The sequence below is a fragment of the Rutidosis leptorrhynchoides genome, unplaced genomic scaffold, assembly GCF_046630445.1.
Source record: "Rutidosis leptorrhynchoides isolate AG116_Rl617_1_P2 unplaced genomic scaffold, CSIRO_AGI_Rlap_v1 contig438, whole genome shotgun sequence".
In the NCBI taxonomy this organism is placed as follows: Eukaryota; Viridiplantae; Streptophyta; class Magnoliopsida; order Asterales; family Asteraceae; genus Rutidosis; species Rutidosis leptorrhynchoides.
Genome location: NW_027266670.1, coordinates 35,520 through 47,834, shown reverse-complemented (window position 1 = coordinate 47,834; position 12,315 = coordinate 35,520). Strand labels below are relative to the sequence as shown.

Genomic DNA, 12,315 nt, shown 5'->3' with positions numbered 1-12,315 from the left:
GGTAAACGGTTCCTCTCTCATTTTGTTTACTCATTCCTCGACAAAAAAATGTATCGGAACTCAGGAAGTGTTATTAAGCAAAGGTTGGTACATACATGCAATTCAACTACAAACAGAAACTGTACACACAGACTAATATCCTTTCCCCTCCCTACTTCCACCATCTATTCAGCCTACTTCCTGGGATGAGTATCCTCAGGCTTGGCCATACCAGTAGTGACTTTAGCGACGTCGACGGCGGAAGCTTCCGGCTTCTTCTTACTATACAAGACAAAGTAGCTAACAGCTCCGGCAATACCCAACCCAGTAAGTGCCATGGTGGTTGTACTGTACGGAAGTTTACCCCTCTGATGAAGTACTCCGCCGGGATTGCTCCCCGGCGGCCTCTTGGATCCTTCAACACCTGCCGCTTTCACTTGTTCCGAATTCATCTTGTGTGTCTCTGCGTTCTTTCTCCAGTCTTCTTCCCTTTGTGCCATATCTCTTTGATCAAGAATTCCTTCCAAACTTTGTCCGGATTGTAATGGTTATATATATAATGGAATGAGGGGAGCATTACAACTGACACGTGTGAGTATATTTGCCGGTATTAGACACGTAGCGACTGCATGTTGTAACATCCAGAGTCTAGACATGTGTGCTTTTTAAGTAATCAGAAATTGTTATAAAACTCATCATTTTGCAGAGTTGTTGCTGTTTCTTTCTTGCAGTGGCACGTCGGTCAGATTCTAGTAAACTTCATTTGACCCCTTTTTTTAAAGTAACTTGCATTTAACCATAGTGCACAATTTTATTGGATCAAATGAACCGAAAACCCCATTCAGCCTATTTTGTATTCAATTCAAACCGAAAACCCCTTTGGAGTACAAACAACCTTTTTATCTCTACTCTACTTCACCGTTGCTAACGGCTAGTTCCTTTCTCCCTCCGACCTATATAAAACCACCCATCACTTTCCTTTGTTATCCCTGTCATTCTATCTTTCATCTCTCCGCGCAAGCTTACACCATCACTCCACTCTCTTTCAAAGCTTATAACCATCACTTGCCCTGGCAACGACAGCTATTCTAAGAAGCTTTCCTTCTTCTCTTGCTCTCTTTCTTCTGCTCTTTAGTAGCTTATGTGAAGCTAGAGATATCTTGGTTGGTGGTAAAACTGATTCATGGAAGATCCCCACGGCTCAATCTGATACTATCAATCAATGGGCTGGAGATTCTCGTTTTCGCATCGGAGACACTCTTGGTATCAAACAATTTCTATTTTCTCTCTCTCTCTCTCTCTCTCAATTTGGCAAAAAGAAGTAATTTGAATTTCGATATCATAGTCGCGCACACCAAGTGTTTGATTTTAATCCTGTTTGAACCCTTTTTTCAGTGTTAAACTATGATAAAGAAAAGGATTCGGTGCTTGAAGTGACCAAGGAAGCTTACATGAGCTGCAACACATCAAACCCAATTACAGAGTACAAAGATGGAAACACAAAGGTGAAGCTTGATAGATCAGGTCCATTCTACTTCATTAGTGGAGCTGAGGGACATTGCGCGAAAGGCCTGAAGTTGATTGTTGTTGTTATGTCGCCAAGACATTCTACCATCTCCTCTCCGGCGCCGTCTCCGATGGAGTCTGAGGGCCCTGCTGTTGCTCCCACTAGCAGTGCTACGAGCTTGAAGGCGACCATTCTCATGGGTTTTGGGGCTGTTTTCGGATTTGGGTTTCTTATCATGTAAGAATGAAGTGTGATGTTTTTTGTTGGAGAGGCAAATGTCGATTTTTGTCACTCTCGTAGTTTTAATTTATTCTTTCATTCTTTGTAATGGTGTCTTGACAATAGTATATATTTTATACATTTTCAATCCAAATTTGCCTGGCCTTTAATTCTTTGTGTTGCATATGAGAATGAATGAATGATGCATCTTTTAAAAATAGACTCAAACCAAATCTTCCTCTCTAAGTAAGTTTCCAGTGACAGTGAGGGATGGCAGGATGCGGTGGAATAAAAATAAGGACATTTTAAACGAGTTCATGAAACGTTAGGGACGAATTTATGAACTTCCTTGTTTTGCACAAACACAAACACTCTTCACTGTTTACTTCATCAGTCTTTAAGAAAAATAAATAAATAATTGTTGACGATCTCTGGTCGGTATGGATGGCCGGAGTTGGAAAGTACAACCCACCTACAGTAGAGGGAGTTTATAGTAATTTCTTTGCCCGAAGAGCTGGAATTATCAAAGCTCTTAGAATTGGTAATCGATGCATTTATTTTTTGTTCCTACTTAAAGAAAAAAATTTGATTTTTAGTTGGAATTCAATTCATTGTACAAATTTGGTGTTTTGCAGATTTCCAACAGTTTTACGACCTATGCGATCCTGGTTCGTTTCTTTAACCTAATTTTGATTGATTATTTATGTTTTATTATTCTGGAGCTAGCTTTAATTGTGGTTATTAGTAGTAAAAATCAAAATTTTCAAAGCATTCTGCTAAACTTTTCAGTTTGGCTAGAGCAGCATTGATCGATTGTGTGATTTTCTTTACATTATAATTTCCCATTACATGTGAACTAAAATAGTTTTCCTTTGTCAACTGAATATGGACGTCTAAATGCTTTAGATGTTTTGATAATACCGATACAAAATTCTAGAAACGTATATCATTCTTATGTTTTGTTCGAATTTTGATTTCTTTTTCTTTGTGATTTGCTGCAAAGGGAGATCTTTGCCTCTATGGGCTCCCTAATGAACAATGGGAAGTGTGTTTGCCTAAAGAGGAGATACCAGCTAAACTTCCACAGCCTGTGGTTGGTATCAATCATTCTAGAGAAGAAAATGAATGGTTAATATTTGTCGCTATGCACAGTGATGCATGGTTGATTGCTCTTGCCTCCTTTTATGGTGCTAGAGCTAGGTTCAGCGAGGCGGACAGGTTTGCTTTTAGCTTTGCCTCATTTCTGCATGGATATTTCTGCTTGCAAGTTTTAATTGTATTGGAACATTAACGGTTTGTGCTTTTATGATACAGGAAATATCTTTTCTATAAGATTAATAATCTTCCAATAATAGTTGACGTTGTGTCACGGTCACAAACAAAGGAGAAACCATCGATTTCAAGCCACTGCAGCAACAATTTATTAAAGGTATCTATACTTTTGACTGGCTTCTGCATACATAAGTCATTTTTCAAACAGAAATGGAGAATGTGGACCGTGAACCCTTGGAATATATTTGATGCTTTAGAAACATATATTTGAAATGAAACGTCAAAAAAAGAAAGAAATGAAACGTGGTCACCATTCATATCAAAACTTTTTGTTTGGGAAATTGCAGGGAGACTCTGATTCTCAGCATGAAATGATGGAGGAAAAGGACGATGATGATGACGAAGATGAGGCGTCCCATGGGGACACATATTGCTCTTCTTGTGGAGACAATTATAGGCTTGATGAGTTTTGGATTTGTTGTGATCTTTGTGAAAGATGGTTTCATGGGAAGTGTGTGAATATCACTGTGCAAATGGTCAAAAACAGTTCAAATGCGCTTTTTGCAGCAGCACGCATTCACAGCGTGAAATGGAGGAAAAGGACGATGATGATGACGAAGACGAGGCGTCCCATGGGGACACATATTGCTCTTCTTGTGGAGACAATTATAGACGTGATGAGTTTTGGATTTGCTGTGATCTTTGTGAAAGATGGTTCCACGGGAAGTGTGTGAATATCACTGTGCAAATGGCCGAGGTGTTAAAACAGTTCAAATGCGCTTCTTGCAGTGCATACTGCGAGAAGCGCAAAAAGTGCAGGCAGTGATGTTGGTGGTGGTAGGCTACGTTCTTAAGTGAAACCAAAAGTATGTTGTCCTTTGCTAAAGTATGCTGTCCTTTGCTAGGAAGCACTCGGTTTTATGTTTTCCAGATTAAAATTCATTTTAGTCGGAAGTGGAAATTAGAAAGTTGACTTTTTTCAGTTTTTTATATTTCCCCAATCCATCGAAATATTAATCTCATGTTTCATTATGTAAGATAGAAAAACACTAAGACTTGTCGAATCCATTTCTGAAGCCGAGTTTCTAATATCTTACTTGCAGTGGAGTTAAATCTGTACAATGTTATTGAGTTGTGTTATTGTCAATGTCAACACAGTAAACAACAATCAACAAACATAAGCATCTTTCTAAACATTTTTCCCCTTTGCATGCTAAAATCATCCATCTACATAGATATAGAAACAAGAAAGACAAATATTGAACAAAATGGGGAATTTCTCAACCATTCTTTCTTTACGTGGATTCACTTTCTTCCTCTTGTTTTGATACAGAGTGCTCGGCTGATTGAGATTCCAAGAAGTTATCACCAGCAGAAGAAGAAATGGGTTTGTTGAACTGTACGAGAATCATAGTCATGTTATCACATCCCTCTCCACTTGCTGTGGAAGGTGCCAGACACTTGTCAAGCACTCTCTCACACACCACTGAAAGCTTGCTTTCCTGAGTCATTACAAATTGTTCAATATGTTATATCGTCAACCAGATTGGCAAATTACTAGATTGACAAACGCCTCTTACCGTAGCTAGTTGTTCATGGATATAGTCTACCAAATGCTGGCTTGACAAGCAATCCCTGATTATAAAAGGAGACAAGTTTCATAAATAAGTATTTACCATTTACAAGCGGCACCGGTATTATCAAATACTAGACACTACTGCATTATACGTCAGATGCATACCAAATTCCGTCACATGCTAGCACCATAAAATCATCATCATCACAAAGCTCTACCTAACATGTTAAAAGAAGAAAGAATCATCAAACTATTGAAATCCAAACTATACACTTGCACAAGCACAAGAAATAACATACCGTGTTTATATCTGGGTTAGCTGTCAGAATTTGTTTATCAGGAGACAAATATTTATTCTGCTTAAATTCCATGTCACCTGATATGGAAGAAGCGTATTCATTTGAAAAATGAAATATAAGAATGATAAATATATAGTATACCAAAACTTGAATTACCTATTGCTCTGGCAAGATTCAAACTACCATTGACTCGTCCCGCGTGAATAAACCCACCAGCTTTTAAAATCCTTTCTTTTTCAGCCTCTAGTTCAGGTTTGTGATCTCTAGACAGATTGTATGCCTGAATGAACAAAACCCGAATTCAGAACCAGACAAATTAAGTTCAAAACATGGAAGAATACTTTTGATTATTCTGAAAGATACGGTTGATGATTTTACCTGACCCTTTCTTGAAATCACACAACGAGAATCACCAGCATTTGCCACAAAAAGATGATTATTTCTAATAACAGCAACACAGGCCGTGCTACCAGAAGTTGGTCCCGAAAAATCAGAGTGCGGTCCCTGATTAATGGAAAAGCAGAATGGTTGAGTCCATATACTAAGATGATAGATCTAAAACTTATGGATAAATCATTTTTATTTGATCAAGAACCCGGATGAAAGTAGTTTATTTTAAGAAAGTACCTCCTCAAAAGGCCAATCATCAGCATGGTCATTGCTATCACTACCACTCTTAGGAGACCATATAAACCCTTCAATCATGCCCGTAAATTTGTTTATTTTATCTCCCAACACTGCTAATTCCCTCCATCCTCTTTGCCCACGCATCATCTCATCCATTCTACTCAAACAAGGAAGTGCGAGTTTTCATAAACCATTGGGTGAATTAAGAATATTAACTATAGGCTTAGCTTAACTGAGAATCTTAAAGTTTCTTATATGGAGAATTAGAGCATTATACTCGACAACTCAACATGCTTAAGCCTTTCTCCGAGCATAATTATTGTTGAAAGCAATGTGGCAAAATCATCACACATATTATAAGAGCAGAAAAGAACTAAACTTGAACTTCATGTTTAGAAAATCAACAGACCTGAAAAATGCTTTCTGCATAGAACTTCCTATATCGCCAGCTCTATAAGTGTCACTTTTGAGAACTTGTTGGTGAAGATACTTAGCGCAGAACTTGGCAACCACCTTACCTGTAAGTTAGTGAATATTGATGAGTGACAGTAGCTATGATACTTTTTACAAATCAAAATTCGGTAAACTTAAGCACAATCTTAAAAAGTGTATGTTGCAAAGCATTAAGAAAATCAAGGATACTGGGAAGTTCAACACAAACAATGGAGGGAAAGCGAGAAAAAAAAAAAATGAATGGAAAATATTGGAAGTCAAACAATTTCTATTTCGTAGTCTTACTTACCTCCATGTCCATCATAAACACCAAAGAATGAAGTGGAAGGATCCAGATCAGGATATGCAGCATGCTACCAAGAAAATAGTGAATAAAACTAAGTACACTTAAATATTAAAAGAAGTGAGCATTTGGATGAAGCTTGTAGCGTTCAGCTCTAGAAGTTTAGAACATTTAAAAGATACAAAAAGGTTATGCTGATAACTCACAGCATCTTCCATAGTTGCCCTCCACCCTTGCATGGACGATAGCCCGTATCTAACCCGATCATTCCCACCATCTTCGGAAAATTTCTCAGTTTTGGGAGCACTAAGATATATTCCCATCTCTGTCTATCTGAAACCAAATACCATTAATCATTGACAAATGGCACAATAAAAAAAATATCGCACAAATCCCAGCTTGAGTGTGAAATTTAATAGCTTTATACACTTTACAAACATAATAATGGCAGACATCATATACTATCTGGATAATTAAGAAGAGGAGATAGCAGAAATGAATGTAGAATTTGGCATTTACAAGAAATGCAATGACTACGGCTGAATCAAAATATCAATTGAATTAAAAAAAAAAAAAAAAAAAAAAACTTAAATAGTAGTAGCTTAAGATGCTGCCAATTATAGAATCAAAGTGATTTCCAGATGGTTGGACAACTACATGAAATAAGCTGCCAAATTACAGAATCAACAAGATATCATCATTGGAAGACAAACCCAGATCCAGAATGGAATCTTATGATTGGACAAAGATTAGAAATGCATCCTAAACAGCTTTGACAAGAAAATATCCAACAAAAATGACAAAAAATACGGCCAATAAAGAATGAATATGATGTTAAAAGGTCAATAGTGGGGAAGCACTTACTTTTGAACTGAAGATGAATAAACAGCTGAAAATATGACTTCTTGTGATGGAATTTACAGAAACCGACAGCTGAACAAACTAAAACATCAAAAAGTCTCCCTTTTATATATGTGTTTGTTGTTGTAAAGATAGAGATGGAGAATTAATAAGGTGAGAGCTTTTATATCAAAAATTTTGCCGACTAATGTTATGTTGCGGTGGGTTATCAAAGATATTTAGAAATAAGATTGTGGTCTCTCTCTCTCTAGAAGCTACACAAGTCTTCTCTCTCTAGAGAGACAAGACAAGAGTGATGTAGTTGAGATGAGGTTGTTGTCTGTTTTTTTTTTATTAGAAAGTTTACTTTTGTTAATGGGACATCCACTTGCACACTTCACTTCAAAGTTCCACTTTTTACCTTTTAACATTACATTACAGCAGCCGAAAAAGGACTTCACACTTCCAATATTGTAGAAGTGTTGTGTACTACTGGTCACTTCTGGTGAGAAAATTATAAATGTATTTTGTGTTAAAAAATATGGATATTATAATAGAGATTATGTCTGAAATGAACAGAGGTAGTATGATCGGATTCTGGTCTTCCGGTTTTATCAAGTTAATTGCGTGATTAATTTTGATTAATTTTACATGTAAAACCGGCATTGAGGAATACGGTTTACAATAAAGCCGGGACTTTCAAATCCGGTCCAAGCCAACTCACTAAAATCGGAATTTTCAAATCCGGTCAAAGGATTAAAATCGGGTCTTTCAAATCCGGTCAAAGGACACAACCGGGATTTCCAAATCCGGTCAAAGGCAGCCAACTTCCTATGCATGGTTGACACGTGTCAACGTCGTCCTAGTTGTCCAATGCATGACTGACACGTGTCATGGACGAGAATCACTTGAACCGGTATTTCGAAATCCGGTCAAAGGCAGCCGTCCAAATAATCCAATTCATGGTTGACACGTGTCATGGCCTCCAAATTGTCCAATGCATGACTGACACGTGTCTTGGACGAAAAAATTTAGAAGACCGGTTTAAATAATTCATGCACTCCCACTATACTGTCTTCCTCATCTGTCTCTTGCTTTACTGTCTTTCCTCATCCGTCTCACTAAAACCTTCTTCTTCCATCTCTCTAAAACTCTCTCAATCTCACTAATTTCAAGTCAGAAAGAAGCTAAATCCGCACGAGTTTTTTGGCGAATTTATTCTACGGACGTATATTCTTACGATTAAGGTATTTTTCTTTTTTTTTAAAAAAAAATTTGTTTACAATTTAGCGTATTTAAACAAAATAATCATATAAAATGGGATATATGAACCTTAAAGGAGAAAATTATAAAATTTATTACGTAATAGTTAAGTTTAATTAATCACCCATTTGCATTAAATTGAAAAAAAATTATAATCAGTGAGTCATCAGTTTAACTTTACTAATTACGACTAACGAATGTACCGAAATAGCGATCTTGTTTAATTTCAAATTGCACTCCCGAGTGATTTTTCATTTATGTTTAATGTACACCTAAATTTTTTTTTATGCTAAATAGTAATTAATAAATTAACTAACTGTACTACTAAATTTTCTATAATAAATTTGAAAAAAGTGATTTGATGAGCATTTCTGTAAAAAAATTAACTTAAAAAAAAAAAAAAAAAGTAAAGTAAAGTGTTCCTCTAACAAAAATAAACTATATGAAAAATCATTTCATTTTATTACATTTTAAGTTTTCCTTTTGTTATATTTTTATTTTTCTATTGGCTAGATTACTATTTAATTTTTTTTTATCAATAATAAAAATAGAGTACATGGTATATATAAAAATGGAGTATTGGCTTGCCCATGTCGATTTTAAGGTCTAAATTAGTTTTGTAACTGAAAATCATTCGTAAATCTAACTGATCAATCAATTTATAATTAATTCTTCATAAATCTCCTTAGATCATAATCAAAAAAAATTTGGGATAGTGGATTCATTTTAGAGGACTCATTTAATTTTAATTTTAATTTTTTAACAGATTATGGCGGCGAGATATTCTTGGATTGCGCAAGGACCTACCGTGACCGATCTACTGTGGTTTCAGCCGCAACACAAATCAATTGACATTTATTCGTCCCAGGAGGAGCACGACATGCAAATGGTTGTGAGGAGAGCAGAATCTTTCTTCTAGGAGTGTATGCGAGATAACGCCTATCGCCGAGTAGAGGTCATGGACTATATAGATATGATGGTTTCGGTTTGGTCTCGAAGATAAGGTACATGGAGTACGACCATCATCTTCTGACTGCACTCGCAGAACGATGGAGGCCCGAGACCCATACCTTCCATCTATCAGTAGGCGATGCCACCATCACCCTGCAGGACGTCGAGGTTTTGCTAGGACTGCAGATCGACGGTGCGCCCGTTATTGGTACCGATGCGTATCCCGTCAACATCGACGGATATCTGTGGGCACTGTTGGGCTTTGTGTCGGCAAAGACTTCGAAGACCGGCATCAAACTGTCCAGCATCAGGGACCACCTGGTGCAACATCGCGATCAAGAACATATCACACAGGTGGAGGCTGCAAAGGGCGCATTGCCACATCGCGTTCTTGCTTGCTGGTTGCTTCTTCCCCGATCATAGCAATAACAAGATAGATCTATTCGTATTGCGCCTCCTAGAAGACCTACATGCATGCGGTTGTTATAGCTGGGGCCGCGCCGTGCTCTCCTACACGTATAGCGCATTGTGCGATTCGGCCCGCTCCGGAGAGCACCATTCTAATGTCGGGCTACTCGTCCAGTCATGGGCATGGACGAGGATTTCTAAGGTGAGGCCAAAGTTTCATCGAGGACCTGAGCCGCCGGATAACTTCCCGCTTGCTGCAAAGTAAGTTGGCGTACATATAAATTTATAACCAAAGTCATGAATTTTTTGTTTCTGCGACCATACGTTTTTTAGGCAAACTACTTAACTTCTTATTGATGCAGGTGGGCAAGACCTCTGTGCAGGACGACCATTACAAGCCATTCCCTGGTGGCGTACAGAGGTCAGTTGTAGATGCTGACTTCGTCGCAGGTAATATAAAATTTTTTGGAATATTATTTTTTAAAATATAAATTTATTTTTAACAATTATTTTCGTCATTTCGTTTCAGTTCCTGTGGACACCCTACGCCGAGCAGCTGTTAGGTCTACTGGATGGATGTCGTCAGGGCAAGCACGTGTGGATGTCGAGGACATACCTCCACTATTTCTACGTTGTGGAGGGTCACTATTCCGATAGAGTCATGCGGCAGTTTGGGCGCATGCAACATGTGCCGGATGCACCTCTAGATCAGGCGGGGACTGACAGATTTCACCGAATGAAGAGGGCGTCCCACGTTGTGGACTGGGAACGTGTTCATAATTGGCACGTCGAGCATTGGCACCATCGGGCGGAACATGTCGTTGTGGGCAGCAAACATTTACCCCTACCGTTGTGGAGTAATATGGACAGTGGTACCTTGACAGGACAGTCCGCTTCGTTCAGGAGCTCGGTCGTGAGGCATCCACAGCTGGTTATCATGGCCACACGAATTCGGTGAATGCCCTGGTGCGTAATAATTATTATTGTTTTCGTGATGTGATGTGTTATTTATTAATTCACTGTTTGTGTGCTGTGGTGTTTATTTGTAGAGCCACGGGTTGAGCGGAATTGTGTATCGGGCGAACAGTTTTGATGAGGCATACACGGACAACGAATATCATCAGGACTGTCGTCGGGGTTTAGGGGAGTTGTCGTCGTCGATCTGTCATTTGATGGAGGTGACCGGTGTGCCTCTATTGGCGAAGACAGCTGTCGCTAACGAGGACGTCGTGCACGTCGATCCCAGCCAGGGTTATTCTGCACCCCGCGGAGGTCACTGCTGCAGAGGATTGGGAGACGTGTAATGGGTAGCGGGAGACGACGCAGACAACAAGCACCCGATGTACCTCTGCCCGATGTACCTCCTCCTCCGACAATAGCCGGACGTCATTCCGTATCGAACTTTAGGCATGGTCCATCTCGACCCGCTGGATCTTCTCGCCATAGTGGATCATCCAAGCGTTCCACATCATCTCACCGTGGAGGTGGTCATCAGTAAGTGCCAGAGTCAACGCCACTTAACGTCGACGATGTACAGCAGGCATCCGGTTTTGGCTTTACGGGTTTACTCACCAACACGAATTTCACGACCGAGGACTTAGCGGACACCACATCTCCATATCAGCAACTCCCAGTATCCTTCATGACTGCAGATCCTCTCGCTCCTACAGAACCTGCTGGTAGAGAATTCTTCGAGGGCCTCTTCAGTATGAATCCGCCGACGCAGCATATGACCAAACCTATTGGTACAGATGTATATATAAGTTTAGGCATCGGGTCGAGCTCTCAGGGCCTTTCGGACACATCCACCAACAGGCCAGTTGGTTTTTCCGGGTATGCAGGACAGCACGGAGGTGAAACATTCCATGGTTAGTGTATTCTCGTCACGTTTTTTACTTTTGACGTATTCTTACTAATGTATACATCTTAACAATTCTAATTGTTTGATTTTATCGTAATTACTAGATACTGGTACTCACAGTGGCGAACCAACTGCGGAGGACGTAGAGTTACGGCGATCAGATCGTATCGGACGCGGTCAAAAGTAAAAAAGGAGTAGTTGGTTGTACTAGGGCGCCTTATGAGATAGTATTGTAGTAGTGTAAATGTATTGTTTCATTTATAATGTACACATTACATCCACCAACATTATTTCTCACTAAAAATAAAATTAATTATTCTATGTATCATAGTCCTAATCGTCATCTTCCACATCATCATCATCGTCCTCGTCGTCCTCATCGTCATCGTCGTCATCGTCATCGTCGTCCACATTGTAGTCAATATCTTCGCTATCATCATCGTAGTGTTCATCACCGAGAGGCGCGTTTCCGTGAAGTCCGTACGGGTCGTACAACATGTTCAACGGCAGTCTATCCGCCGGTGTATAAGTGAACGTGCATTTCCTCCTGTCGTGGTCTCTACCGTTGCAATTACTACACCCTCAGGGTCTTCGACCGGTCATGTTTAGGTAGTCCCTCGCGCCACGTTGTCGTCTGTTTACTCTTCTGCAGCCACGACCGGTATGATGAACCATGCGAGTGTCGTCTGGTATGAGCAAAAAATCTTATTCGGGCCAAGGATTTGGAATAGGGCCGAAAACACCACTAAACTGTTGTCTCCAACCAGTCCTCGTGTA

At 39.3% G+C, this 12,315-nt stretch overlaps 5 protein-coding genes across 5 annotated transcripts; 3 read left to right on the top strand and 2 right to left on the bottom strand.

The window, feature by feature from the left end:
• Positions 1-173: 173 nt before the first annotated feature.
• LOC139883709 (uncharacterized) lies at positions 174-479 on the bottom strand. The gene has a single exon (XM_071867848.1). It carries the CDS (start codon positions 477-479, stop codon positions 174-176), a length of 306 nt encoding a protein of 101 aa, XP_071723949.1.
• Positions 480-543: 64 nt separating this feature from the next.
• On the top strand, positions 544-1,727 carry LOC139883708 (early nodulin-like protein 14). The gene is made up of 3 exons (XM_071867847.1): positions 544-586; positions 1,063-1,242; positions 1,375-1,727. Exons 1-3 carry the CDS (start codon positions 544-546, stop codon positions 1,725-1,727), a joined length of 576 nt encoding a protein of 191 aa, XP_071723948.1.
• Positions 1,728-2,149: 422 nt separating this feature from the next.
• On the top strand, positions 2,150-3,711 carry LOC139883707 (PHD finger protein ALFIN-LIKE 4-like). Its single transcript, XM_071867846.1, has 5 exons — positions 2,150-2,246; positions 2,341-2,373; positions 2,713-2,923; positions 3,020-3,134; positions 3,325-3,711. Exons 1-5 carry the CDS (start codon positions 2,150-2,152, stop codon positions 3,709-3,711), a joined length of 843 nt encoding a protein of 280 aa, XP_071723947.1.
• Positions 3,712-4,101: 390 nt separating this feature from the next.
• On the bottom strand, positions 4,102-6,538 carry LOC139883706 (probable protein phosphatase 2C 60). The gene is made up of 11 exons (XM_071867845.1): positions 6,422-6,538; positions 6,222-6,285; positions 5,889-5,997; positions 5,480-5,636; positions 5,231-5,356; positions 5,009-5,132; positions 4,853-4,929; positions 4,719-4,771; positions 4,558-4,612; positions 4,277-4,479; positions 4,102-4,204 (listed from the first exon to the last, which is right to left on the bottom strand). Exons 1-11 carry the CDS (start codon positions 6,536-6,538, stop codon positions 4,102-4,104), a joined length of 1,188 nt encoding a protein of 395 aa, XP_071723946.1.
• A 2,788-nt stretch (positions 6,539-9,326) lies between these two features.
• On the top strand, positions 9,327-10,334 carry LOC139883705 (protein MAIN-LIKE 2-like). Its single transcript, XM_071867844.1, has 4 exons — positions 9,327-9,670; positions 9,759-9,938; positions 10,040-10,098; positions 10,207-10,334. Exons 1-4 carry the CDS (start codon positions 9,327-9,329, stop codon positions 10,332-10,334), a joined length of 711 nt encoding a protein of 236 aa, XP_071723945.1.
• The last annotated feature ends 1,981 nt before the right edge of the window (positions 10,335-12,315 follow it).

Coding starts and splice junctions, on each gene's coding strand:
- LOC139883708 (XM_071867847.1), top strand. CDS start 544: ATGAGGGGAGCATTACAACTGACACGTGTGAGTATATTTGCCG. Junction 587..1,062: donor ACGTGTGAGTATATTTGCCG/GTATTAGACACG, acceptor TGGCAACGACAG/CTATTCTAAGAAGCTTTCCT. Junction 1,243..1,374: donor TCGCATCGGAGACACTCTTG/GTATCAAACAAT, acceptor CCCTTTTTTCAG/TGTTAAACTATGATAAAGAA.
- LOC139883709 (XM_071867848.1), bottom strand. CDS start 479: ATGGCACAAAGGGAAGAAGACTGGAGAAAGAACGCAGAGACACACAAG.
- LOC139883707 (XM_071867846.1), top strand. CDS start 2,150: ATGGCCGGAGTTGGAAAGTACAACCCACCTACAGTAGAGGGAGTTTAT. Junction 2,374..2,712: donor TTACGACCTATGCGATCCTG/GTTCGTTTCTTT, acceptor CTGCAAAGGGAG/ATCTTTGCCTCTATGGGCTC. Junction 3,135..3,324: donor GCAGCAACAATTTATTAAAG/GTATCTATACTT, acceptor GGGAAATTGCAG/GGAGACTCTGATTCTCAGCA.
- LOC139883706 (XM_071867845.1), bottom strand. CDS start 6,538: ATGGGAATATATCTTAGTGCTCCCAAAACTGAGAAATTTTCCGAAGAT. Junction 5,357..5,479: donor ATGATTGGCCTTTTGAGGAG/GTACTTTCTTAA, acceptor TCCATTAATCAG/GGACCGCACTCTGATTTTTC. Junction 4,480..4,557: donor TCCATGAACAACTAGCTACG/GTAAGAGGCGTT, acceptor GTAATGACTCAG/GAAAGCAAGCTTTCAGTGGT.
- LOC139883705 (XM_071867844.1), top strand. CDS start 9,327: ATGGAGTACGACCATCATCTTCTGACTGCACTCGCAGAACGATGGAGG. Junction 9,939..10,039: donor AACTTCCCGCTTGCTGCAAA/GTAAGTTGGCGT, acceptor TTATTGATGCAG/GTGGGCAAGACCTCTGTGCA. Junction 10,099..10,206: donor TTCCCTGGTGGCGTACAGAG/GTCAGTTGTAGA, acceptor ATTTCGTTTCAG/TTCCTGTGGACACCCTACGC.